Here is a 25,859-nt window from a genome sequence, read left to right as displayed (position 1 = left end):
AAGTCAGACCTCAGAGACATACCCCCAAACCAGACAGTAAAAATCTATATTGAACTGACTTCGGAAGTGAAAAGGTTTTTTGCTTTTGTTTCTAAACACAGATTCACATTATCTAGCTGGAAAAGTTCCCATTCAAGTCCCACTACTGAAGCAGCAATTGAAAAAAGGTCTGAATTTCTAGGGAGAACATTCCCTAGAAATCTAGTTAGAAAGAATGCAATTTTGCCATAATTCTTAAATTTATTTACAAATTTAAATGTTTTATACACCTCAATTTACATAGTAGGGAACTTGGTATTACATTTTGTAGCAATTTACAGTGAATAAAAAGAAAACCAATATGCATAATTAAAATTAACCTTTATTACTCCAAAAACAGATGCCAAATATGCAGTATATTTCTGTTTCTGTTGGCATATTCCTAAAATACATGTACAACTGTAACTAGTCAGCCTAGACATTTGGTATACTGTTTTATAACATTTGGAAGTTCTCCCACACTGCACTGGGATGTCACTATAGTAAGCTGACAAAAATAGGCAAATAGAAAGTTGTCCTGGTTTTGAAAGGAAAAAAAATTTGCATGTGCTCTTACTAAAAAACTAGGTTATAATCAAGCATTACACTCAGAAAATTCTAAAATACTATGTTACTTCTAGTTTTAAGCTTAGCTACCAACTTCCATTCACATTTATTGGCACCAGCCCAACTATTTTAATGTCCAAGTATGGTGACCTTAAGGCCCTCTCTGCAACAGAAGTTTATAGTCCCAAGAGTCTACAATTAATTGTGCAGAAAGATTATGATCAAGATGTGTTATTTCTAAAAGCCAGTTCCATGAGATCAGAATACTGGCGTACAATTGCTAGCAATCACTTCTACTTGACTGGAAACTGCTTTTGTTTTCAAAAACTTTTCTTACTATCTTAGAATTTCCAGAGGTTTATGTAAGGGTTGAAAGAAAAAGGTTTTACTTCCCTACTTCTATTGTAGAACAGAACTGGGAATGTTATTTGAAACAACACCTGCTTCAAACATGTCTGAACTACTCTTTAGTGAGCAATACTGCCCTCTTTGAAGAGATTATCTGTTGGATTATCAAACGCCCATACATAGTATTTGTAGAAACTAGTTGTGTAGAATCTCCTGCAGTGTAAAAGCAGTGTCAAAGCACTGTTATCCATCTATTGCAGTAATAAAAATTCTAACAATCTTGTCAGCAGCACATCAGAGGTCACAGGTATTTCTCTTATCCCTGCTACGGTTCTGCCCAAAACATGGTCCAAAGAGGCTTAGATGTGTTTAGCCTGTTGGTTTTGCAGTAAAACTTCTATCCCAGCCATACATGTGTGTATTTAACCCCAAGAGCACTGAAAACACAATCACTAATGTTTTTGTCTAACATGGAGCTCCCACAATTCCCTTTAATAGAGATGCACTGTGTAGCCACTTCATTCTTAGAGATGTTTTGTTACATTTCTAAGTCAGAAGTCTTATTTAAAAGCCATCTCTAGCCTCAGAGTATGAGCACTAGTTAGACTAGGTACTGTTGTTTTACAAATCAGTCTGTCAATCCATAAAACATTCCATAGCACATATTGTGGGGTGTCACTTCAAAGGCACACGTAGCAGCATGATGCAGGAAGCTATGCCAAAACACACCAGTATAGCTACATGGTTTTCTTCTCAGCTGCAACACATTTGACTGAACCAAAATGCTGAATTCAACCCTGAGATTTATCCTTCTGAATAACTTCTTGTGGGAAAAGTACAGGGAGCAGATGATGAGGAACTTGCTTTATTTTGTCTGTCTTATTCTGATGAGACACAACAAATAGATGAGTAACAGAAGCTCACAAGAGACAGAATAATATTCAACTGTCACTAATGCCATACGCACATCAGGAAGGGAAAAAGGGCTATGCTGCATTAAGACTACTGCATTGCTAGATGTACATTCTTCAAATTACCAGTTACTGTATCCCAGAAGTTATCATCTTACTTCTAGTTTTTTTCCCTCTAGAACAATTTGAATTTCTTTGGCATCCAAAGTCTCATATTTCAATAAAGCTTCTGCTAAATTCTTGTGTTCTTTTGCATGAGTCTTCAGGATGTTTTTTGCTCGCTCATAGGAGTCCTAATATTAAAAAAAGGTGGAAGGAGATTTAAAGACTTTAGAACAAAACCAGCAAGATTCCGCTTTAAAAATTGCTTCCAGGTAGATACAGCTTGAAACAAACATTTACAGTTGTGCCTTACATTTTATAGCTAGCACATCACCTGTCTCATGAAGACTTAAAATCTAGCTGGCATAATTAATAATTAAAAAAACAACACCACAAAAACCACGCTTTATGCCACCTTTGTATTTTGCAGAAGTAGGACTAAAAATAAAATCCTGAGACAAACCTTAGTATTTTTACATATGACTTAGAAAAGACTTACTGGATTTGAAAATTTGCTGCTTAGATATATTTGATTTTACATTATGAGCAGTGCTACAGCATTCAAGAAATGTTCCTCAAAGACTAAAGTTTTTAAAAGCTTAAAAAACTTTAAGTATTATGTACTTTAGAAAGCTGAAAGCTACCCAAGTTACCAGTTGCTGCAAGTAGACACACACTGCCAGCATCACCAGCTGCAACTTTTACTTCTACAGATTGAACTGACTTGGCCATGTAAGAACTAAAACAGCTGCAGCAAAAGTGTTAATCATATAAATGTTATGATATATACAGTTCTCCTGCCTGTACCAAACTAATTCAGATTACCAGAACAGTGATCTGGAAGATCTGTAATTATTGAGTGTTACAAATTTCCTTAAGCATCTGCTACTGATCGCTGTGAGGAACATGGCACGGCAAAGGCAACTCTCTGACCTCACACGGCCATTACTGTGATTCTATACAAAATGATTTAGCAGCAAGTTATGAAATGTGGGAGTACCACAAATTATCCACAGCTGTTCTGAAACAATTTATAGCCATACTTTGTTTTTGCTATGAATTGAATAGGCAAAATATAAATCCTGACCAAAGGTAAGAAGAAGCGGTAAAGAGTATACTAAAGAACCCAACACCACCAACTTGTTTCTCACTACTTATGCATGACAAATCACCAACAGAATTTTGATATGCAGAGATTTGAAGTTGCAGCTACATTAAATACTTGGGAATACTTTCATCCACCTGTGTATTTTCACCAGTATACATAATTTACTTGATTACTCAGTTTGGTAGATGCTTTTTTTTTTTAAAAAAAAGTATCAGAGTGGAGGGGGGAAGAATCTTACCCGCAGAAGTGTTCTTACTTCCTGTTCAATTGCAGACTGAGTTTCAGGGCTAACTTTCCCTGTATCGGTATAGGTCATAACACCAAGCTAAACGACAACCAAAAAAAAAAAATCTTTATCCTGCTACTGTTGCAGTAATAGACATAAAACACTATAAGAGCTTCCTCATCTATTGCTTCTACATGCAAACAAATAAAGTCATTAATCAAAAGCTTGCTGAAGTGCTTGCAAGAGAAACAAAACATGAAGCCTATTCATCAACCATGTAGTCACTGCAGACTTCTATTTCAACAGGTCACAGTACAGATCCTGATTAAGTGTTTTCTTATTTAAAAAAGAAAACAAAATCCCTAGACTACTAACACTTGATGGGTAATAGAGATGACTAAAGAAGTTTCTTTAGAAGTCTAGAAAACTCAATGTTGTCATCCCTGTCCCAAGATCTCAAGATTATCCTCAATTTCAAAGTGTTTATAATAAACCCAAACATTTTCTGCAGACATTAGTAACTTTCCAGGCAATTTTGAGGTGAAGATCTTCCAAGTTAAATTTTTAAACTGTCAAATATACAGGGTTTTCTAGTTGAGTTCTCTCTAGCAGGGCCAGTCATAAGGCTTACTTTCTTTTGTGCCAGAACTAGTCTCTGTGATCACTGACAGCCAATAGATGTTTAGTTACAGAATGTTTCTTTGTGCCATATAAATATTTAAGGATTGATGATACTACCTTCTCGCTCATTCCAAATCTAGTCACCATCAGTTTTGCAATTTTAGTAGCATTGTCAAAATCACTGGAAGCACCTAGACAGCAAACAGATTTAAATTAGTTATTGAAACCAAGTTAAAAATGCCCGTGCACAAGCTTTCGTCAAAAATTCTTTTAACTACTGATCAGCTGACCTGTTGTGATGTGATCACTTCCAAATATGAGCTCTTCTGCTACTCTTCCTCCCATACAGACATCCATCTGTGCAAGCAACTGGGATCTAGTTTCACTCCATCTGTCATTTTCTGGGAGCAAAGATACCTGTAAGATACAGAACTGTGGTCAGGTAACAATAAACAAAGAAATACTGAAATAATCTGAAAAATATTCTGGTTTATATCCAAAGTGGATATAAACGCTTTTATGCAACAGTTTGAATGCTCTGGGCCTCCTCCTACTCTACACACTCATCAGGTTTGCTTGGAGGTGCTTAGTTTACCAGCTGAAATAGCCTCCTTAGACCATGAGCACCACATAAAATAAAGCAACTTAAACCTACCACCAGAAGAAACAGAACAATCTATTCCATCCATTTCTCCTTATTCCCTACACTTGTAGCGAGCACAAATCAACTTGCCTGGAGGATTCAGTCACATTGGGCAAAGAAAAACTTGATAAAGGATGTTTGTGTTAAAAGTACAGCTGAGCAATGCTTCTACTTTCCAGTCCTTCAGACATTCTTCAAAGTTTCACTGTTGGGTGCTATTTTAAGTGCAGCAGACTCAAACATACTTACATTTCTTCCCATGTGTATGTGAACTATTATACCAGCATATGCTATTTTATTTCAAAATGAAGGAAGAAAGCTTTCTATCACACACAAAAGATGACCAGTGAATTTCCCAAGAGATTGCTCATAACTGAGTATTTTAACATACTACAATATGAATTAACATAATTACAACAATTGTTGACAATTTCTTCAACACTAAACCACCATAAAATTCTAGAAATACTCACATGTCCAAGCGTTGTTCCTCGTGTCATGATTGTAGCCTTGTTGATCGGCATTGCATCCTTAGTATAATACGCAATGATAGCATGTCCAGATTCATGGTAAGCAGTGATGGTTTTGTTTTTCTCATCAATTTCTACACTTCTACGTTCAGGTCCTTAAACAGAGGAACATTAAACTTTTTTGTACAGCTGGCCACCACAATCCACACATTACATATACACAAACAGAGCACAAAGTAACAGCATGCAAGCAAAATTAGCTAATGCTCATTAAGTGCAAAACATATACGAGTAGGATTTTGGTGTCTAAAATCGACCTCAATATACTCTACAAACACGTTGCTTTTAATGCAACATTTTAAAATGCAGTCTGATTATTGGAGAAATCTCCATTTCTTAAGTATGAACAGACCAGATTGTTAGTGTATATGTCTCAGATGTTTTAGTTCTGTGTTATCACATGACAAGTTAGTCAAACAGAAGTTCTAGGTTTCTGGTCATTTATTCTCTCCTTTCCTTTAGGAGTAAGTACGGATAGGGCAAGAAATCAAGCCTGTCTCTTCCTCTAGGCTGAAGTACAACATGCTGCAGTTTTGATAAAAAGTAGTCTTACAGAATGTATTCCATACTAGATTTTACATACTACTCTCTGGTGGCAAAAGGTTCTATTCAGAATTAACTAACAGAAGACTTATTTGTTTAAAAAACCCAACCAAACAAAAAACCAGCCACCACCAAACAACAGCAAACCAAAAACCAACAGCACAAAAACTTCCCTCTTTCTCTGTAGAAGTCTTAATCAGACAAGAAAACCCCTGTGTACTGTAACATATATGTATGTCTTTCGTATAAAATCCTACCCATTAGAATTTTGTCCTTGGAGAATTCTAGTTCTTTCATGGTTACCATGTCTTTTCCATCAACAGCTGCCTTTAAGGCAGCTTGATTTACAAGATTCTCAAGCTCTGCTCCAGAAAACCCTACCGTGCCTCGTGCAATTATTTCCGGATCAACAGCTGTGGGGAAAACCAAACAAACTTGTCATTAGGGTCCACATTGCTCCTGAAAAAGTTTGTATCACAAATAAATACCAAGAAATGACCGAATTATAACCTAGAATCATGTTCTATTAAAAATAATGCATTAAAAAAAAAATTTTCGGCTTTAAAAGAAATGAAACCTAACTCTTAAGACTATTGGGGACTAGAAAGAAACACCACCTCATAAAGCTATCGTAACGCTACGTATTAGACAATTTTTGTGTTCTTTACTGAGACACAGAGTAAAACCACAATTGCTGATGAAATAAAGGATTAACACATGAGTGGACTGATCCAGCATAAAAACTGTTACACAAAAAGATATTACAGTAAAGTATTTACTTACATGGATCATACTTTATTTTATTAAGGTACCACTTCAGAATTTCTGTACGACCTCTTACATCAGGCTTGGGAACAGTAACTTGCATATCAAAGCGACCAGGACGTATTAAAGCACTAAGGGAAAAGACAATTTAATACATTGACTTAAAAAACTGCTCCAGTAAACTGTTACTAATGTATATAACGAACAAAAATCCATCTGATATTTCTAAGAGACAGATGTCTTTATGCATCTATGTCTTTTGATATAGACTACGTCTGGTGCACAGATGCAAAGAATACATTTTTCTTATCCATCTGTAAAAAGATGGATGAAAAGTGTTTATTACCATTTAAAAGGGGGGGGGGGTTGCATTTGAAAATTTTGCCTTGTGAAGAAAGAATACAGCCGATCAATTTAAGTAGAAAAACTTCCAGAAATTTTAGATGCTTAGAAGCATGTTACTTATTTCTCCATATTTAACTCAACAACCTTTTAAATGCCAAAACTGGTCAAGACACATCTGTAAGAGGGGAAAAACCCCAGCTATAACACTGTAAATACTCAAAGATTATAATAAGCAACTTCATTGTTGTTGCAGGGCATTTTTTTGTTTGTTTCTTAATACACACTCTGTAAAAGTGATCAACACATTATACTCACTTATCTAATGCTTCAGGGAAGTTTGTTGCACCAATAATAACAACACCTTCATTGGGTTTAAAGCTGTATGGAAAAAAGCATAAGATTTTTTTTTAAAGACAGAATTTACACCTTTTTTTTGTCAATAACTACTTCTATTTCTTATTTCAGATGACCTCAACTGGCCAGTCAAAAACACGCTATCAAACCACAACATGTGATCCAAGAATGACCACGTTTAAGTGGTCATAAAAACATCTTAATTTTATATCCTTAAAAGCATTATGAAAAAATTACAAAAAACATCAAAGCTGTCAAAGGAAGACAAATTCACCCAAATATTCAAAATACCAGTCAGTCAAGCACCTTCTGTGCCCTCAGAATCCATATATTTACCCATCCATTTCAGCAAGAAGTTGATTAATGGTCTGTCTTGAATAGGGATGCATTGGAGATTCAATTCTCTTCCCACCAACAGAGTCCAACTCATCAATAAATATAACACATGGTGCATTTGCTTTTGCTTCCCCTGACAAAAGAAAAATAGCAGAAGGACACTTCAACCACACAAAGGAACAGACAGCATATCATGTAATTTAGGATTCTACTGTTTCTATTACTCTTGGATTATAAAGTGTTCTATGAGACATTGCCAGAACTGTCTTGATTTTAGCCTAAAAAAAAAGGAATATGTTTTTGAAATGAAGTGATACAAAGAGAAGCAAGGTTCTTCATCTCCACATCAGCTTATTCTTATCATGCTACAAGAAATTACTAGTAAAACAGACTAAGAAAATTATTGTATTTTGTATCAACTCCCTACAACAGTTTATTTCATAGGCTTGGGGTGGAGAACATCAACCTATTAAAAACAATATGAAACGTGATGAGTCTAAACACTAATTTATTTTAATAGAGCCTGCTTATTTTTAACAGTGAAGACCTCACCCTCAAGTTGACAGGTATTAAAACCACAAAATAAAAATGCAATAATAAACATTAAGACCATCAACTGGTACATGCATACCAGCATGCAAGTCTTCTCACCCAGCTAGACATAGCTATAACATTGATATTAACGTACAAGTCAGTCACCTAAACTTCTGTGGTCAACAGAAAGAAATGCACATTTTAAGGTACAATATGTAACAAGGTTACATTTTGCATCCCTTCCATGTGAAGCAAGTCACATTTCTTCTACAAATGCAAACTACTTCCTACATCATATATGCCTGATGCTATCAATCTTCCATTTAAGAGAGAAGTTGGACTTCCCCCCTCCTCCTGATAATATTTTTTTTGCATACTGAAAATAGAAAGCCTTTTCTGTGAAAGTTATCAATCTAAACATAATTTTAAAAGGCCCTTTACTCTGGGCCTGTTGATGGGTGAAAGAAAGAAAATCTCAACTTAGTGCTACACTGTGATGCCATAAAGCTCTAATGCAGATTTAGAAAAATATAAAAATATGAGGGAGGTAATTGAGAAGGTTAACACTATGTTTTATTTTAATTTTACAATTTAGTTCAAATTTACAATACTTTATGTATGACAGAAGTAAATTACAATTTAAAAATAATCCATTTAGTTTATAGGACATTACATTTCTAATTAAATTATTTCTATTCTCTCTGGGAGTGTTGTAACATCAGTTATGATTTTTGCTATAATATCGCCTGACAGCTACCAAGATTCTACAGTTAATTGATGCTCACAGAATTCTGAGACTTAGCTACAAAATTAAAGTTTTATTTATTAGCCTCATACAGTACTACTTTGCAGTAACCAGAACTGTACCTAATCAAGCCTTGTAAACAACACTGAATACTTAATCTCGCACATGAAAAGATTTCAAAACCACAAACTTAACTTACTGAATAGGCTTCGGATGCGACTAGCTCCTACACCAACAAACATCTCATCAAACTCTGATCCAGATGCGTAATAAAACGGAACATCAGCTTCACCAGCTACAGCCCGTGCAAGAAGAGTTTTACCCGTACCAGGCGGTCCAACTAACAGGATACCTAAAAAGACAAGCAAGAAACCAAACAACAACAAAACCACCAAACCCACACAGTCTTATTATACAGGTACTGTTTCTTCCATCATTAGAAGAAATAATTTACATTTGGCTTCAAAAAGTTGTTAACAGCCCATTTCAGATACTGCTCATTATTTGCAGTCTGAAGAAGCTTCCTAGAACAGCTCTAGATACACTTTGATCCATATTTAAACAAAGACTTTTGAGTCTATCAAACAGAAGCATAAGCCTGAAGTATTCTACAAAATTACTGTTGAGTTTAGCAGCTGAATCCCTGACAGTGTCATCTTCAAACTGACAGTTTCCTAGCTGTCTCTGAAAGTGGAACTTTTTTTAAAAATTAAATCATTCCAAGTAATTGACTTCAAACAGTGTAGAGCACTAACAGGAAACAGACTTAACCATGTTGACCTATTTCAGATTCGCTTGGCCTTCTACTATGATCAAGCTTAATCATCCTTTTAAATGAAAACATTTGTTTCTAAACTGTTGAAAACAGCTAGCAAGCACTAAAGGTGCTGAAAGCCCTACGGATGAAATAAAGGCCTTCTTTTAAAAGAAGTTCAGTTACATAAAAACCCTCTGCCTTTCAAGATAAAAAAACTACTGTACATTAGTTTAATAACTAAAGAAGGCACAGTAAGTTTTGTCTAACCCCAACATATTCATTTGCAAAATACAGGTTCTGTTTTGCATTACCTTGGGTAAGTTTTCAAGACTAAACTTATGTTACATGTCTTTCTCAGGTGAGAAAAGGTACAACACAATTAAAAAATTTGGTGACAGGAAGCTATTAACTTTAAAAAAAAAGATATGCTTAGAGAGACAATTAAAGGGGGGGGGAAGCCAGACCTAAAAACCTCTGGGCTACATAAAAGTTCTACTCAAACACCAAGTATACATAACTTTATCAGTAAATATTTTTTTTAATATTATGTTATGTTCAGTGATAAAGTAAAAGAATTTTGTAGTTCAGTGCATCATCTCTAAATGGTTTACCTGGGACTTCAAAAGAAATATCGATTCTTAACTCCGTAAATAAAGCTGCTAACAATCATAAACACAGGTTTGATTTTTGAAAGGCTTTTTGCCTGGAATCTACAGTCCACTGCTTTGCACTGTCATAGCTTATTACCCCTAATGTTATCACTGAACTTCTGCTGAATGTAAGATGTACCCAGACATCTTTGCTTCTTCTATCTGACTATCTCAGAGATCTCAAGTTTTCTGGGAGGTGTAGGCAGTAATGATCAATTTAAAACCTCATTTAAGGGTATCCTTTAATAAAACAGCTTTCGCAGCTCTCTCTGAAGAGCCATTTGTTCCTGAAATATTTTAAACAAACAAGAAAATCCCCTACCCATGTTTATCATTATTTCACTATTTTTCCCTGATACAAACTAAATAAAACAGTAGTATTTAGGCCCATTTTAGTTATATACTTTTTTGATTCCCTAATTAAAGGAAAAAACATTCAGAAGCTAGACTGTAAATTAGTCATTCAGACTAGAACAAAGCTACAAAGACAGCCACGGCTACATATGATTTTCACTTCTGCTGAGCGATGATTCTTACCTTTTGGAAGTTTACCTCCTAGTACAGTAAATTTATGTGGGTTTTTCAGGAATTCCACAACTTCTTGCAATTCCTGTTTAGCTTCTTCAACCTACATGTTAAATTCATGACACAAAATGTAACTAAGCATTTATGAAATACTGCATCTTTTCTTGTGAGTTTTGTATTACAGACTAAGTCTATAATTGTGTACTGATCAAAAATAAACAACAGAAAGAGGAGATAAAAGTGTACTACAGAATTTGTGTGGATACCAAGTGTCCATGAGTTTAATTCAACCTATTTCTTAGAACTGTTCATAGGAATCAGTAAACACTAAAGTTAATAATACTGAAGGAATAACCGAACAGTTCAAGACCAGATCTGACCAACAAGATAAGTAGAGAATAAAAAATTCTAAAGATAGTAGTCTAATTAGTTAAAAAGGATTAATTCTATCTATTTATCTAAGAGGAAGGAGAAGGGGAGATCCTCATTTTGCCACTGATAGCCAAAGAACAGCTGAAAAGAAAAAATAAAGCTATCCCATCAGCAGGAACATGCCCACTTCTTCCTGGGAATCTCCGTATCTCCTATCCTAATATCAGATATCTGAAAGAGATGGTACCAAGACAGTAATGATCAAATGGCATTACTGTCTTCCTGTATTGGTCAACTTTTGCAAAAAATAGATTAGCATGGATACTTATTGCCTGCCTTTTGCTATTCTAGCCTTTAAAACGTGATTCAACAAGTCAAGAGTACACCTTTTATAAGGTATGAAATGCCACAAAGATAAAATAGAATAAGAGTAGTTAAAACCCTCCTTGGTCTTTGAGTGGTCAATATATACATAAGGCTTCAGTTCATACAAAGAAATCTCGAACAGAGTAAGACATTTTTCAGGCTCACAATGATTAGTTAAGCAAGAACGCACATACACTTTACTTTTGAACTTACCCCTTTCACATGTTCAAAGGTGACATTTTTCAGCTGGATTGGATCAACTGCTGCATCAAAGATACTCGATGTTCGAAAGCGTACTAACAGCAAACAGCAGATGATGAACAACAAATTTACAAATTAAGTCATTTCAATCCAAGACTAAACTTTGCACTTGAATGCACACTATTGTGCCACTAACTTTACACCTGCCCTTTTAAAAGGGCATGTTTCCATTTACAAGTGTCCAGCAAGAATAAGATGTAAAAAATAATCTTTACAATATTTGCAATTAATTCAGTGATGTAAGTGCTTCTTAGTCATTTGTAGGACAGAAGGCCCTGCATCCAAAAACATGTACACAAAGCCGGAAGTTCTCCCTCAGTGTTTCTGCACATACCCTAACCTTCTTGAGAGCCAGGTGACAACTTAGCATGAAGTTAAAATTCTCCATTTACATTAGCTCAGCCTTTCATCATTCCACTATTTCCAGTGGATTTCTGAAGATGACAATTTGGCCATGCAAGTACCTAGTTGCTATAAACTAAGCTGTGATTACAAATAAAAATCAAACCATTTTACCTACTGCTGGTCTAGATAACACTTCATGTAAATTCAAAGACAAACACATAACTGGTGAACAATCTGACTACTACTCTGCTTGGTTCCATGTAATTGTTTCATCAAAAGAATTAAAATAATTATACTAACAGACAACTTCTTTGTCTCCATAAACATTTTGTCAAACTATTGTCCGAAAGCCTGTAGCCAAAAGCAGTATGTAACTCTTCTCTTTCATTAGTACATTGAAACGTTATCCTAAAACAATCATAATGTCAAAACACATTTAATTTGTGCTAAGCCTGCTGGAAAAAACAAAGTGAAACAGTGTGGAAAAAACTTAACTAACCAGCATCAGAAAAGGAACCTTTCCCAGGTAAAAATGATGAATATATAGCAAGATAAAAACAAAGAACGAAGAGAAAAAAAGAAAGCAAACGTGATCTTCTTAAGGAATCTGTAAAAGAAAACAAAAAAAAGTTTTAGTATGGGCTGAAATAAACTACTTTCTGAATGCAAAGACAAGATACATGAACTAAAACAACTTACCAAGTGTTTTTTGGAGGAATACCTGTGCTTTCAAAAAGCCTTCTGCAAAACCAGTTTTAAAAGCATCCTGGTGTGCCTCTGGGATGTTTTTTGTTTTCATTAGCGTCTCTAAGTTTTCAACATCAATTCTTCGCTTTCTCAGGATAAAGCCCTAAAACAATTTCCAAAGCAGTGTTAGTATACACTAAGTTTTGATACATAGTTAACTTACTATCTGGCTAGCATGGGTGAGGAGAAAAAAGTAAAATAAAAGCACATATAATTCAGGTGCTACGTGTTAGATGACACAGGGCAGTAGCTTGAGTGTGGAATCACAATGGAGCACCCTGATCTGTGCTGAAGAGGTCAGGTTCAGAGCCCTCCTGGACCCCAGTTCCAAAGAGAAAACGCAGCCTAAGGCAGATTTGTACACAGCTAGCTTTGTACACTGGATTCAGTGGGAGTTATTAGCTTAAGGTTTTTGCTTCATGGAATCAATCTGAAATAATTTCCAAATGCAAAATATCTTTGTAAGTATAGTTTTGATAGAGCTTGATCAAATACATCTAACATGTCCCACCAAATTTAAGAGCAGCACTGCATGGAGCTAGCTCTGGTTTATCTTTATCCACGGTATACCTAGTCCACAGATGAAATAAACCACATATGCCTAGAAGGGGAAAGTTCAAAGCTAATTTACACACACAATAAGATCAAATGCTTTAATTAGCCTGACTTCTGTACAACCAATTAGAAGCAAAGAGTGCCTATGTTCACTTGGTTTTGTTAAGTGCTTTGCTACTCCAAGCCTGGATAGTTATTTGCTGAATTAGAAGTATTTAAGTGAGTTTGTAACTCATAAAAATACCAAGTTTAAAATTTTTGTATCTTAAAAATATACTATCCACAAGTATTCTTAAAACATCAATCACATGCTGAACTGCTTGAAAACAATGTATCATCTTGTACGTTAAACTAGCTGTATTTCTGTTTAAATGAATACTTCATTTGACTCCAAGCTATTTTAACAAAGCCACAAAAACAGAATATGAAGAATTTCATTTCTAGAGTCCAAAATCATTTTCATGCTCTGAAACTACTATCCTAAAAAATTAAAATACTCTTTATATTGATGATATAGGAAGCAAAACTGTGTATTAGTAAGAAAACCAGTATGTTGTCATTAGCTCATGTTTTAGAATTAAGAATATTTTTCACACTAATGAAACAAAACACCCTTGATAAATTGTGAAGGTTCATTTAAGAAAAAAAGATGGTCTGAATAAGTTCCAAACAACTTCATAAGGTTACTCATATTTACCTTCAAAAGTGAAGAAAGTGAACTTTTTGTTTCTGTGAATTGTTCAGAGGTTGACTGCAGACGTCTTGCTCTTGATCTCAAAGTCTTAAAGTTCCGTGATTGTATGTAAACTTAAAGTAGTAATAATAAAGAAAAAAGTTAAAAACTGTTACTACCACTATTAAAAAACCAGCCTAAGAAATTTCAGAAACCATTATATGAAAAAGACTATCGTGAATACACTGAATATAATCTTCCCAACATATCCACAGTAGAAAGCGAAGAGAATTGCAAACAGCAATCTGTTTAAGATGCCTGACAGAAAAAAGTAAAAAAACCCAGAAAACTGCATGGAAGACACTTCTGGATCTAATAGTAATAAACTGGATAAATAAACCAATAAGTTTTAGTAATGTAAGTGGATAATTTTTTTGTTAAAATAATCAAGAGTTCACGTTGTGTATTATAGATAATTGGCCAACCCTACCACTATCTCAGGGAACAGAAGAGACCTATAGCTGAATTAAATCCAGGCAGGTTGACTAACATGAAAATTTGGAAGCTAGTCTAGAAGGATGGGAATGAAGGTTACTGCTCAAAGATAAGCTCTCTCTAAAAGCTCAGCTGATAAGGTGCCCTGAAGAGATCTGAGATGTGCTGTTAAGTTAGAAACTGACAAAAGAAATGAGACTATGTAAACACAGTGAGCTTATAGCACTATACGTCATCTTCTATCACATAAGAAACCTTACGATGGAGATTTTATCACATAAATCACAGAAGCAAAGAATATTTATCATCTTTCACTACTATGTTTTAAAATAATCACCAATACTGGTCAATTATATAGTTTTAACTAAGCCTTCTGTTATCATAGAATAGCACCAGATAAAAGGAACTTCTGGAGGTGATCTAGTCAAATCCCTGCTCAAAAAAGGTCTAACTTCAGTATCAGATCAGGTAGCTCTGGACCTCATCCAGCTCAGTTTTGAAAATCTCCAAGGATTAAGATAACACAACCTCTCCAGACAGTGTTTCAGAACTTGGCCATTCTCATTGTGAAAGTTTTCCAACAGGAATCTCCTTTGCTTTTATTTGTAATTGTTGCCTCTTCTTTGAGGTGTACAAGAGAAGGGTAACTAATATGCATCCAATAGCAATTACATCACTCCTCGTCTTCTCTTCTGCTAACTTTAAAACCTCAGATCCTTCAGCTTCCCCCATAGATTAAAAAGTCAAAAATCTGCACCGTTCCTTGTGGCCCATCACTCACCTATCTCCATTTTGTCAGCATCTCTCACTTAACCATGGGACACAAAACCAGACACAGCATCCAGATATAGCATCAGAAGAACCGATTAGAGGACAATACCTGAATTCCCTGAGCTCCTGGTTACGCTCTTGCTAATGCAGCCTTCTTATTACCCATCACACATCCAGAGATAGTTTAAACCAGTCACCCAACACCTTAGAAAGTTCATCTGGATGAATTCAACATATTTATTGATTCAAAAGTAGTCAGCTCATCTATCATTGTTTAAGAATACAATCCACAAATACTGACATCTTTGAACAAGATTCTATAGTTACACCATGTTTACTAACAATTATGGAAACATACTACTGAATGGGACTTGGGGGTCTTGGTCGACAGCAAGTTGAACATGAGTCACCAGTATGCCCAGGCTGCCAGAAAGGCCAACCGTATCCTGGTGTGCATCAAGCACGGCATTACTAGCCGGTCTAGGGAAGTGATTATCCCACTCTACGCTGCGCTGGTGTGGCCTCACCTCGAATACTGTGTGCAGTTTTGGGCGCCACAGTACAAAAAGGACATAAAACTATTGGAGAGTGTCCAAAGGAGGGCAACAAAGATGGTGAAGGGTCTAGAGGGGAAGACATATGAGAAGAGGCTGAAGTCCCTTGGTTTGTTCAGCCTAGAGAAGAGGAGACTGAGGGGAGACCTCATCGCAGCCTACAATTTCCTCACGAGGGGGAGCGAAGGGGCAGGCACTGATCTCTTTCCTCTGGTGACCAGTGATAGAACCCAAGGGAACGGAATGAAGCTGCGACAGGGGAAGTTTAGGTTAGCTATCAGGAAAAGGTTCTTCACTGAGAGGGTGGTTGGGCACTGGAACAGGCTCCCCAGGGAAGTGGTCACAGCACCGAGCTTGACTGAGTTCAAGAAGCATCTGGATAACGCTCTCAGTCATATGCTCTGATTGGGCTGGTCCTGTGTGGAGCCAGGAGTTGGACTTGATGATCCTTATGGGTCCCTTCCAACTCAGGATATTCTGTGATTCTACTGAAGTGCAAAAATAATTTTGTGATTCATTAACTTCAATATAAAGTTCATCTTGAAAGTTTACCGGTGTTTCCCGAGTGATGCCTCTAAGATAAAAGTAAAAATACTTTCTCAGACTAAAAAGATATTACAGAGATTAAAAACAGCGTAGTTTATTTTTCATACCTGGCCAACACCGAACTTCTGAACAGAAATTTTGGAGGGGATTAGGATGCTGTCTGTACAAACAAGATGAGCGTAAAGCACTGAAAACATCCACAAAACCTGTAAAAACATACAGCAAAGTGTAAATACACTCTATATTAAATGACAACTAAACATTACTTCTCATGTAAGTTCTTTTTTCTTTCTTAAATATTAATTGTATTTTACTACAGTCCTTCAGGCATCTGTAATTAAACAAATTAACCATTACCAGAACATAGATGATTAACTTCTTTGCATTAACATATGTCAGGCACTTTGCAATATACCAGATTTTTTTCTAATTAGAACTTCCAAAAATAATTGGTACCCAGAATCTTGAATTTGCAACCGTATCTAGGAGGGAAAACTCTGCACATCTGTACCGAGCTGAATAAAGTTATCTAGACTGGACAGGAATCCAAAGATTTTCCATGAAGCTGAAGGACCAGCACTCAACCAATCATTCAGTTTCAAAGGCTTTAAAGAACAGAATGCTCATAGGTATTTTAAACCAGACTACGTATAAAGTATGAAAACACTTTAAACTATACTAAGTCTACCTAATGATACAGGCCTCATGCAATACAGAAACAAGAAGAAATAAACCTTGCCTTTTCAACTGTGAATGAAACAACCAGTCTGGTGAGCTTGCATGTTAACCTATCAAAGCTTTGAAGCATTTGCAACTTTCTTCACATTCAGGAAACTACCCCGGGCTAATTTTTTTTCTCTTACATCACAATGCAATTTAATACCTTTCCTCTAATAGCACCCTAGGATATTATTCTTATGTTCTTTCTCCCAACTGCAATAGTATATAGGCAGTATCATGAATGTGGCTATATGCTTCTTTTTCTAACATGTTCTTGAGCATCTACAATGGCCTTGCTTCCTGTATTTAAGACTAATCCCAACAAAACATCTTTAACTGTAAGGAACTACTCTTGGCTTATTTCAATAATGAAATACTCTACAAGGATCATTAACAGTTTGCCACCCTGAGTTCCTTTATAATTCATGTCCTTGTGTAATGTTGCTTCAAGCAAAACCGGAATAACTTAATGTAAACTGGAGATGTTTATTACTGTTACAAGTTTTAAGTTAGCAAAAATCTGATTTCTTCTATTTGGTGAAACGAACCGGTGAAAAAATGTATAGCTCAGGCTCATCATGAAGAAACAATGCACTTGTACTACAGTTGAGTTCAGACAAGTTTAATAACAGCCAACTTCAAATCTGAATTTGAAGAAATAATTCCAAATTCTGGGTTGAATTTTCTAAAATTCCCAAGATTCAAAAGCACCAGAGACAACCTGTATACAATAAAAAATACATTAATATTCTTTTCATTAAAGATTTTTTTAAACTACGCGTTATCTACAGCACAAGAGATTAAATAACTGTGTTCACCTTTATAATCTAACTATCACCAGTTCTCATTAGCACTTCACTCTGAAACATACCATGCTTATTTTCAAAGAAGGACTCGGCAGAGATGTACGATGTATGCCACTGCGAAGAGACTTTGTTTTCTGCACAGTAGCCAGGAAGCAATCTGTTCACCAATTCTTTGAACTGGTTAGCTTTCAAATCAGACAGTCCCAGATCTCTTAAATTAAGTACAGACTGCAAAATAGAAATAAAGGTTCAAAATTTACTTAAGATTACCTTAGGGGAAAAAAATTAAGAATAGTTTAGTTAACTTTTTGGCTCGGTATAGCATCTATATTTTAGAGTTCAGACAAATAAAGTTTTTCTAAATAAAGATAAATACATTAAAGGACATGATTAAAGAAAGAATAGTTGCTACTGTCAATGCAGAATAACTTTTCCATTTGCATACATTGATATATTCATTGTCACAGTACATTTATGACAAGCATATTTTCTTCCCAATTCAGTCTTTTTAACACCTTCCTGCTCCCTGACTGAAGCAGCCTGGGGGCGGGGGGAATGGTTTTCCAACTCTTTGTACTCTTTATGATAGAGCAAATGGAGAGTGTGAGGGGGGGAAAGATGTACAGCAATATCCGGCCATTATATTTCATCCAAGTGAGCAAACAGCAAAATCCCTCCAACCTCTTTTTTTTTTTTCTAGCATTTTTGCAGATAGCACAGATTTAGCAGCAGCACAAAGACTGGATATTTAGAAACTATACCCAAAGTTAAAATCTTAAAAAGCCATGAGCTGGGTAGACACATAATGAAAGGCAAGTTTCCATAGGGAAAAGGGTAAGTACTAGGATCTGGGGTTTCCTACAAAGCAAAGAAACTATGAAAAAAACCAAGGAGGTAAGGCACATATACTTGAGTTAAAGAAGTAACCTTGATCAAAGTAATTTTAATCCAGTATTTTACAGATAGGAAAAAAATCTTTCTATAGGAGAATATGTTTTAAAAATATGTATTGGTTTGGACTCTTTAAAGTATCTATCAGCCTCTCAATATTGCTTCTGCAGTAATATTTTCTTAACTGAGAAGTAAAAGTGACAAGCTATTCTAAATGTATTTGCACAGATACTTAATTGTTGATTGTTAAAACATTATGGATATTTTTGGTTTTCCTAAATTGTTTATGTAAACTTCATGTTGATCTACTTTCAAGGTGAAACTACATTTTAATAAAGACATACATGAAAAATACTTTAATAAGATGTCAAAACAAGCATTTTTACAACAGATTTCTAGATGCATCCAGAATACCTCCATAGTCAAAGTCTGTTTACTTAAGAAATCCATTTTAAACTATAAAGTGTTCTGTTTTAAAGGCTAGGGTAGATTGCTTCTGGTCTACTTATATTCAAAATAAGTACAAATACATTTTTAAACATTACTGGACTTTTACACATGGTTTAAAGGAGGAGATCTAGCCTTCCTACTTCAGCTTAATTACTTGGAAAATTACTGAAATGCTAAGTAGAAGATTCAAATAATTTAAAAAATGTAACATTTTCTGTGACCCTTCAGAAATGGTTACTACTTCCAAATACAGATTCAACTTCGTAGCATCAAGGCTTCACATTCTCAAGTAATGATTTTTTTTTTTTTTGCCATTCTAATAGGTTGATTTTATTCAATAGTAGAATAGCATGTACTATGTCAATATTTGCTGATTTTAAATTTGAGCTTAACCTTTATTTAAGCTTAGGTTTATTATAGTCTAATCAACTTGCTTTAAGAACTTTTAAAAGAATTCAATTAAGACTTTTTAAATTATCATTTTTATACTTTTATCATGCTAGGAGGAAGCAAACAGGTATATGATTAATTACAGTGAAAATATTAAATGTGAAAACACCCTCCGTATTTAAAGGAGATCTGATTCTCTTGCTGAGTAGAAAGACAAATATAGACCTGAATAAAAGAAATACACTTTTAGTTTCATTAAATAATTCGGGTCTCCCACTGAAATAAATTTTTATCACCAGAAGCAAATACAGAATCACAAAAAAAACCCCAACAATGGAATCACAATCCATGGATTAATACAATCCATGCTGATTTCCAAAGTTCTGCAATTAGTGAGAGACTGTGTATTTCCTCTCAAACATTTTCTTAGTTATAAGACTTGTAAGAAGTTGAAAGAAGTGGCAAGATCTGATACTACTTTGCACTTTCTGTATTTTGATTTTCAATGTGAAGAAGAAAAAATACCTGGTGATAATGAAAGATATTTTAATAGAAAAATAAGAACATGCAAATATGCTATTTAATCTCTCAAAACCCCTCAACATAATTCAAGTTACAGCTTGTTTTCTCACAAGCAATAATGAAGCAAACTTTGCTAGAACTCAGAGAGTGAAAAGACAATAAGGGCTTTATTAACAGAAAAGTTATTGTTACTTTAGAGCAAGAAACATTAAGTTGAAAGTGAAAATAAATTCCGTTCTCATTTGTGAATGACTACAAAGACAAATACTAGCTTTTTTCCTTATTAATGAAATACTGTATTTTCATAGAATCCTTACTGCCAAAGCACTGAATTACTTAAGTTCTGTCAAAAAGTTACATTCGATATGTTAACATTCTGTTTCATTTAGTTGCACTACATTATTTTATAAAATGAATCAAATATTAAATTCACTTAAATCTGAATAGTATCAGTTTAATTCCGTTAAAAACAAACCACCACTTTTTCCAAAGGGTTTTTGTACCTCACTCTTCTGAGGATCATGGTCTGGGGAGGTGTCTCTCTGGGCAGGCTGTATGGATGCTGTGCTGGCAGTCTTAGTGGAGCTTTTTGGTGAATGAAAGGCATTGATAAGGTGACTCAGAGGAACAGTAGCCTGGAGAGAGAGAGAGAGAAAAAAAAACAAACCACAAACAGATAACAACTTAAGTTTGTTTAAACTATTTAAACATATCTCCATTCCAAATCCTGACTTATAATTGCGTATCTTGTACATTGCCTTTTAAGTGAGGACTTCGTAATAAACCACACGAACTTACCTTCAAAACCACAGTGTTAGCTGATAAACTTTCTTTTTTCTTTAAATAAAGGTAAGTATGCATGACAGATTAGAAGCTCACAAAGCTTGGAAGAATTAAAAAAAAAAAAGAGGCTGCATTTCCTAGTTTTCAAACATAAGCATGGCTTAAAGAAAATAATCGTTAGATTTGCAAGTACAGAAGTAGGTACAGATCATCAGCACTTAGGAGATGGAAAGACTGCCCTCAATTCGTACTTAAGACAATGTTTAGCTAAAAAAATGATGACAGACAACTTACAGATTGTTCTCAGCTGAAACAGCAGGGAAACAAAATTGCTACTACACTTAATACTTCCTTTGCAGTATTTTTTCAATTTTTTTCTTTTTTTTAATGTATCACTTGTTGACTGTGTTAGATATGTGCTGTTACAACCAGATGGCAGAACAATAAGGATTGTGACTGTCTTCTGACAAATATTACAAATTTAACAATCATTTCATGCAAATAAAATACAAAACTTGGTGAAACAATGTTTTTCCCTTGTAGTCACCAAGCCACCATCACAGACAATTAACTTACATGCCAAACAGATGTTTTTCCCCACATAGCAATAAAAGACACAAATAAGGAAACACAATCAATAGTGGGAGGAAAAGGAGAGGAAAACCAATAGCTAACAATGTCTACATTGAAAAGTCTGGAAGTTGACACCATCTCTCACAATGTTTAAAACCTGTTACTCTCATTCAGGAACTTTCTCTTCTGTGGAAGAGGTGTTCAATTAAAATAATCCTGAACTTATCTTAGTTGTGTCTTGGCAGACACCAAGATCACCATTCTGATAAGACTTCACAGCACAGCCACAGAAGAGAAGTAATGTTCTTTAAACAACATAAACAGAAAAAGAACGGTAAATGAGGTACTCTATCTATTTAGTGGTAGGCCTTAATTGCAGACTTTAATATGAAATATTATAACACTGTAAATTCTAGATTATCCCTGGACAGATATCTAAGCAACAGATCTTATCAAGCTGGTTACTGTTGAACCAACTTGAACAGAAAGCTCACTGGCTGTTTTTGACTAGCACTGAATCACAAGGATTTATCAACAACTTACTAATTCAGAGATCACCATTCTTAAGCACTATTGACTCCTGTATTATTTTCCAAACAACACCTACTTTCATCTATAAAGGAATACTTTTATAGCTTGTATAATGCAGGGAAAACAGATGTTTCAAATTATTCCCAAAAGTTTCCTTTATGTTTTCTTCCTTAGGCCCCCACTTTAGCAACATCCCTAAGTATCAAACTAACCTATACAAAGCACATACACATACGACAGTCAATTCTGCAGTTCAGCAGCACTTGGCTAGTTCAGTGGCACCACCTCATGAATCAGTACAGAAGCCCAGGTGCAGCACATATCAGGGCTCCTCCTCTAGCACATAACTATGTCTGTTGTTAATGTTCAGTACAAGTAATTCCAACATGCCTCAGTCTCATTACACATCACTAGGGAAGAGAGTCAGGGTGCAACTCTTGCTGTTGGAACGATACCTGATTAAGCCTCTGCCTATGAATGTCCTTCCACAAGAACTTCCATCTCTGTGTTGACTAGACAGATCAAGAAAGGCAATGCTGTGAGACATGAAAACTGCCTCAGAATTAATTGTACAAAGTTATTATTAAACTCTGGGAGTTTGTGGTAAAGCCATAAAGCCTCCAGAGATCAAAGCCAGCATCCCGACTACTAACCAAGCTTTCCTCTTGCATTTCCCACTATGAAAAGGTGGATTGACACATTCCTAAAAATATCACCTCAAGTTCCACTAACAAAAGCAATTAACACATTATCCACATCTGGAAAGAACAAGTAAATCCCATTGTGGAATAAGACTGTCACAAACTAACCCCCCCTAACACAAAACATAAAAATAAAACTACTGGTCCAAAGTCTGTAAAACCCACTAGTCCCATCACACTCACTCCCTAATAAGAAATGCCTTCGCAATCGCATCCAGACTGTTCTACGTAACAGATACTTGAGGGACTTTTCCTCCACTAACTCTTTCGATTTCTAAGTCATTTATTTTTGGTTTACACAGCAACCCGTGACAATTAACAGCACAGTTTAGCTATAGTAACACCACCCCTCCTTGCTTCTACTGCAAAAAGAGATACTAAAAAGCGACACCTCCAGATAACTTCTTCATTTCAGATTTTACAGGCTTTTACCGTACCTTCCTCTCTCCCCCATTAACGTACTTCTCCCCCAGGTAAGAAGCCTCGGCCGCTGGAGCCCCACCCGCTCCTCTCCCCGCCGCGACACTCGGTGCCGCCGAGCCGGCAGCCCCCCGCGATGCATCGTCGTCATCCCCACCACCTCGTTCGCTCACGCCCGGTCGACGCTCTCCAACGCCCCAAAAACGTGGCAGCCGGATCTCGGCTCCACCACCCGAGGCCCGCAACACCCGGGCCTCCCTAGCGCTTCCACCCGGCCCCGAAATGAGCCCCCGGCCGCAGCCTAGTGGAGAAAGATCCCCAAGCGCAGCGAAATGCGCACCGCAACGGGCCGGGGCCGCCGCCGGCGTGCTCCGCGAGCCCCCTCACCTGAGGCTGCACGGTAGAGAAGGAAAACATCCTCCCTGCGGGGACGGCGGCGGCGGCGACCACAGGCGCCTCTTCCGCTTCCCAGCCCAGACGTAGAAGCCGTGCCCGCCCGTCAGCCTCCGCCGCTCAGTCGCTGTGGTAGCCGCCGCCGCCGCCAGCAGAAGATCCCCACGGCTCCGCTCCTCGGGAAAATGGCCGCGCCCTACGGCCGGCAGTGACCAGGCCCGAGGCTATCCCGGAAGCGGCTGGAGATGGTAGAGCTTCCGGGTCACCTCTCCCTCCTCTCTCTCCCCTCCCCCCGCGCAGCCACCGCCTCACAACCAGGCCGCTTAGTAACCCCCATGTCCCGGCAACGACGCGTGCGGGATCAGACCATCAGCTACAGGAAGAGGGGGGTGAGGGACAAACCATCCTCCCGAGCAGGCCCGTCTGCAGGGGGAGCCGGCCGCTGCCTCGGGGAGCCGTGCGGCTGGGGCCGAGGCCGGGACGGGGCCGAGGCCGGGACATGGCCGGGGCCGGGACATGGCCGGGGCGGGCAAGGCGGCGGGGACCGCCAGCACAGAAAGCAACGAGGCTGGCAGAAGAGCAGGAGAAGGGGAGCGGGAGTAGCCAGGCCCCGGGGATGCCCAGGGCGAGAAGCAGGCAGGGCCCCGCGGGGGCTTTGCCAGGCCTGCCCCTGTCCGAGGGTCATCACCTCCAGGGAGCGGCCAGAGCGCGGCTCGTCTCCCAAGTACCAGGAAGGGACGGATTCGTGACACGCGGTGAGGAGTGAGCCAGGCCGCCAGCGTGGCCTACGCTCTGTCAGCTGAGCCGGCCGGGGAGGGCAGCGGGGCCGCAGGGCGTGCTCGGCCCTGTCTTCCTTTTGTCACCCGTGCAGAAGCAGAGGGTGCTTTGAGGCCGAGGGCTTCCCCTAAACCCCGGAATACCAGGACCCTGCTCAGACGAAGACTTCCAGTGTGTGTGTGGGGGCGGTATTTGAGTTGGAAACAGGGCAGTCACACTGTGCGCAGACCAAGCCGTGCCCAGGGAGCTGCCGCTGCAAGTGCAGAGCAGCTGCCAGCTCCGCAGTGTAGTGGCAAGAGGATCAACGTTGGCGTAACCACTGCACATGGAACAAATTTGCAAGAATTTGTGTCATTTATGTCACATCCCTTACAATCGCTATTCAAGATGCCTTCCTGAAGTACTGAAAGTATTTTGCAGGGAGTTAGAGTATACTACATGTAGACAAAAAACTTGTAGAAATTAAAATACGTATCAATAACCTAAATACTGTTATTTGTTATATGTGTTATATACACATTCAGTTAAAATGTAATCTAAATTAAGACATTATGGGCACAGGCATCTACATATGCAGAATTTCATCTTTGATACTCATCCTTTTTCTTTGCCTTGTGCTATTTTTTTCCATGTGCTCTCCAATTATTTTGGGGTTTTATTATCATTTTCTTTCTCCTGACCACTGTTCTTCCTTTCCTTGCTGAAACTGCCATCCACAGCAACTTACTGATTTGGATCAGCGCACCCACAGTGCTGCCTCACCTGCCTTCACGCACATCTCCTGTTTTCCACTACCACTCTCATGATCACAGTCTCGTGGCTCAGCTAGCTGATTTGGCAGAAAGCTCACCCAAAAGCAAAAATAATTAAAAAAAAAAACTAAAAGGGGACGAACATTTACCTGGATCCACCCCATGAAGCAGTTTTCCACACAGCTGTATAATGGCTGGTGCTGCCTCGAGGGAAGGGAGGGAATGCATAGGTCCTCTCTCAGGTGAGCTCAAGCTGTAGTGGAATACATGCTGGTGGCGGCAGAATTTCACAGCTGGCATAACCTGATGTCGGCGTGTGATGCCACCAAAAGGAGCAAACCCTCGTGCTCTCGGCTGGGCTTCTCTGCTGAAATCGCTGCTGACAAGACATAGCTAAACTAATGCTGCAGAGTTAAATGACAAATACAGCCAGTGATAAGTGGTGTTTAATACTGCTATAGAAAGCTAATTTACAACATTATGTTTTCTACAATTGCACATTAAATTGCATCTATTGCTGGGATCTGTGGGATAGCAGCACTCCTTCACAAGTACAAGCAAGGCCTCCCTGTGCAGTATCATATTATGTGATGGATGTATCTTAAAGTAAAACAAGGGCTTGATGAGGCTGCATTGAGACCCAGAGTTCTGCACTGACCTCTATAGAGATAGCTCTTTGCTGACATAGGGACTGCAACAGAACAATTAAGATTGGTGTGAGTTAATTATGAACAGCAATGTATATGTGAAAGCAACATAAAGGCACTAAGGCAGGGGTTAAAAGAATGACCAGGAGCACAATTGGGAGCAGTAACACTGGTAAACACCGATGACTCT

General features: G+C 37.5%; 1 protein-coding gene across 1 annotated transcript; it reads right to left on the bottom strand.

The window, feature by feature from the left end:
- Positions 1-220: 220 nt before the first annotated feature.
- On the bottom strand, positions 221-23,766 carry YME1L1 (YME1 like 1 ATPase). The gene is made up of 19 exons (XM_054815214.1): positions 23,488-23,766; positions 20,596-20,727; positions 17,905-18,067; positions 16,421-16,519; positions 13,972-14,081; positions 12,672-12,822; positions 12,472-12,579; positions 11,580-11,662; positions 10,641-10,731; positions 8,896-9,048; positions 7,418-7,550; positions 7,043-7,105; positions 6,401-6,513; positions 5,875-6,030; positions 5,018-5,169; positions 4,192-4,318; positions 4,019-4,092; positions 3,293-3,379; positions 221-2,137 (listed from the first exon to the last, which is right to left on the bottom strand). Exons 1-19 carry the CDS (start codon positions 23,515-23,517, stop codon positions 1,994-1,996), a joined length of 2,169 nt encoding a protein of 722 aa, XP_054671189.1. The 5' UTR covers positions 23,518-23,766; the 3' UTR covers positions 221-1,993.
- Positions 23,767-25,859: the final 2,093 nt, after the last annotated feature.

This window comes from Grus americana, chromosome 2 (genome assembly GCF_028858705.1).
Source record: "Grus americana isolate bGruAme1 chromosome 2, bGruAme1.mat, whole genome shotgun sequence".
NCBI lineage: Eukaryota > Metazoa > Chordata > Aves > Gruiformes > Gruidae > Grus > Grus americana.
Note: the sequence above shows the minus strand (reverse complement) of the source record. Positions and strands in the feature narration are given on the sequence as shown.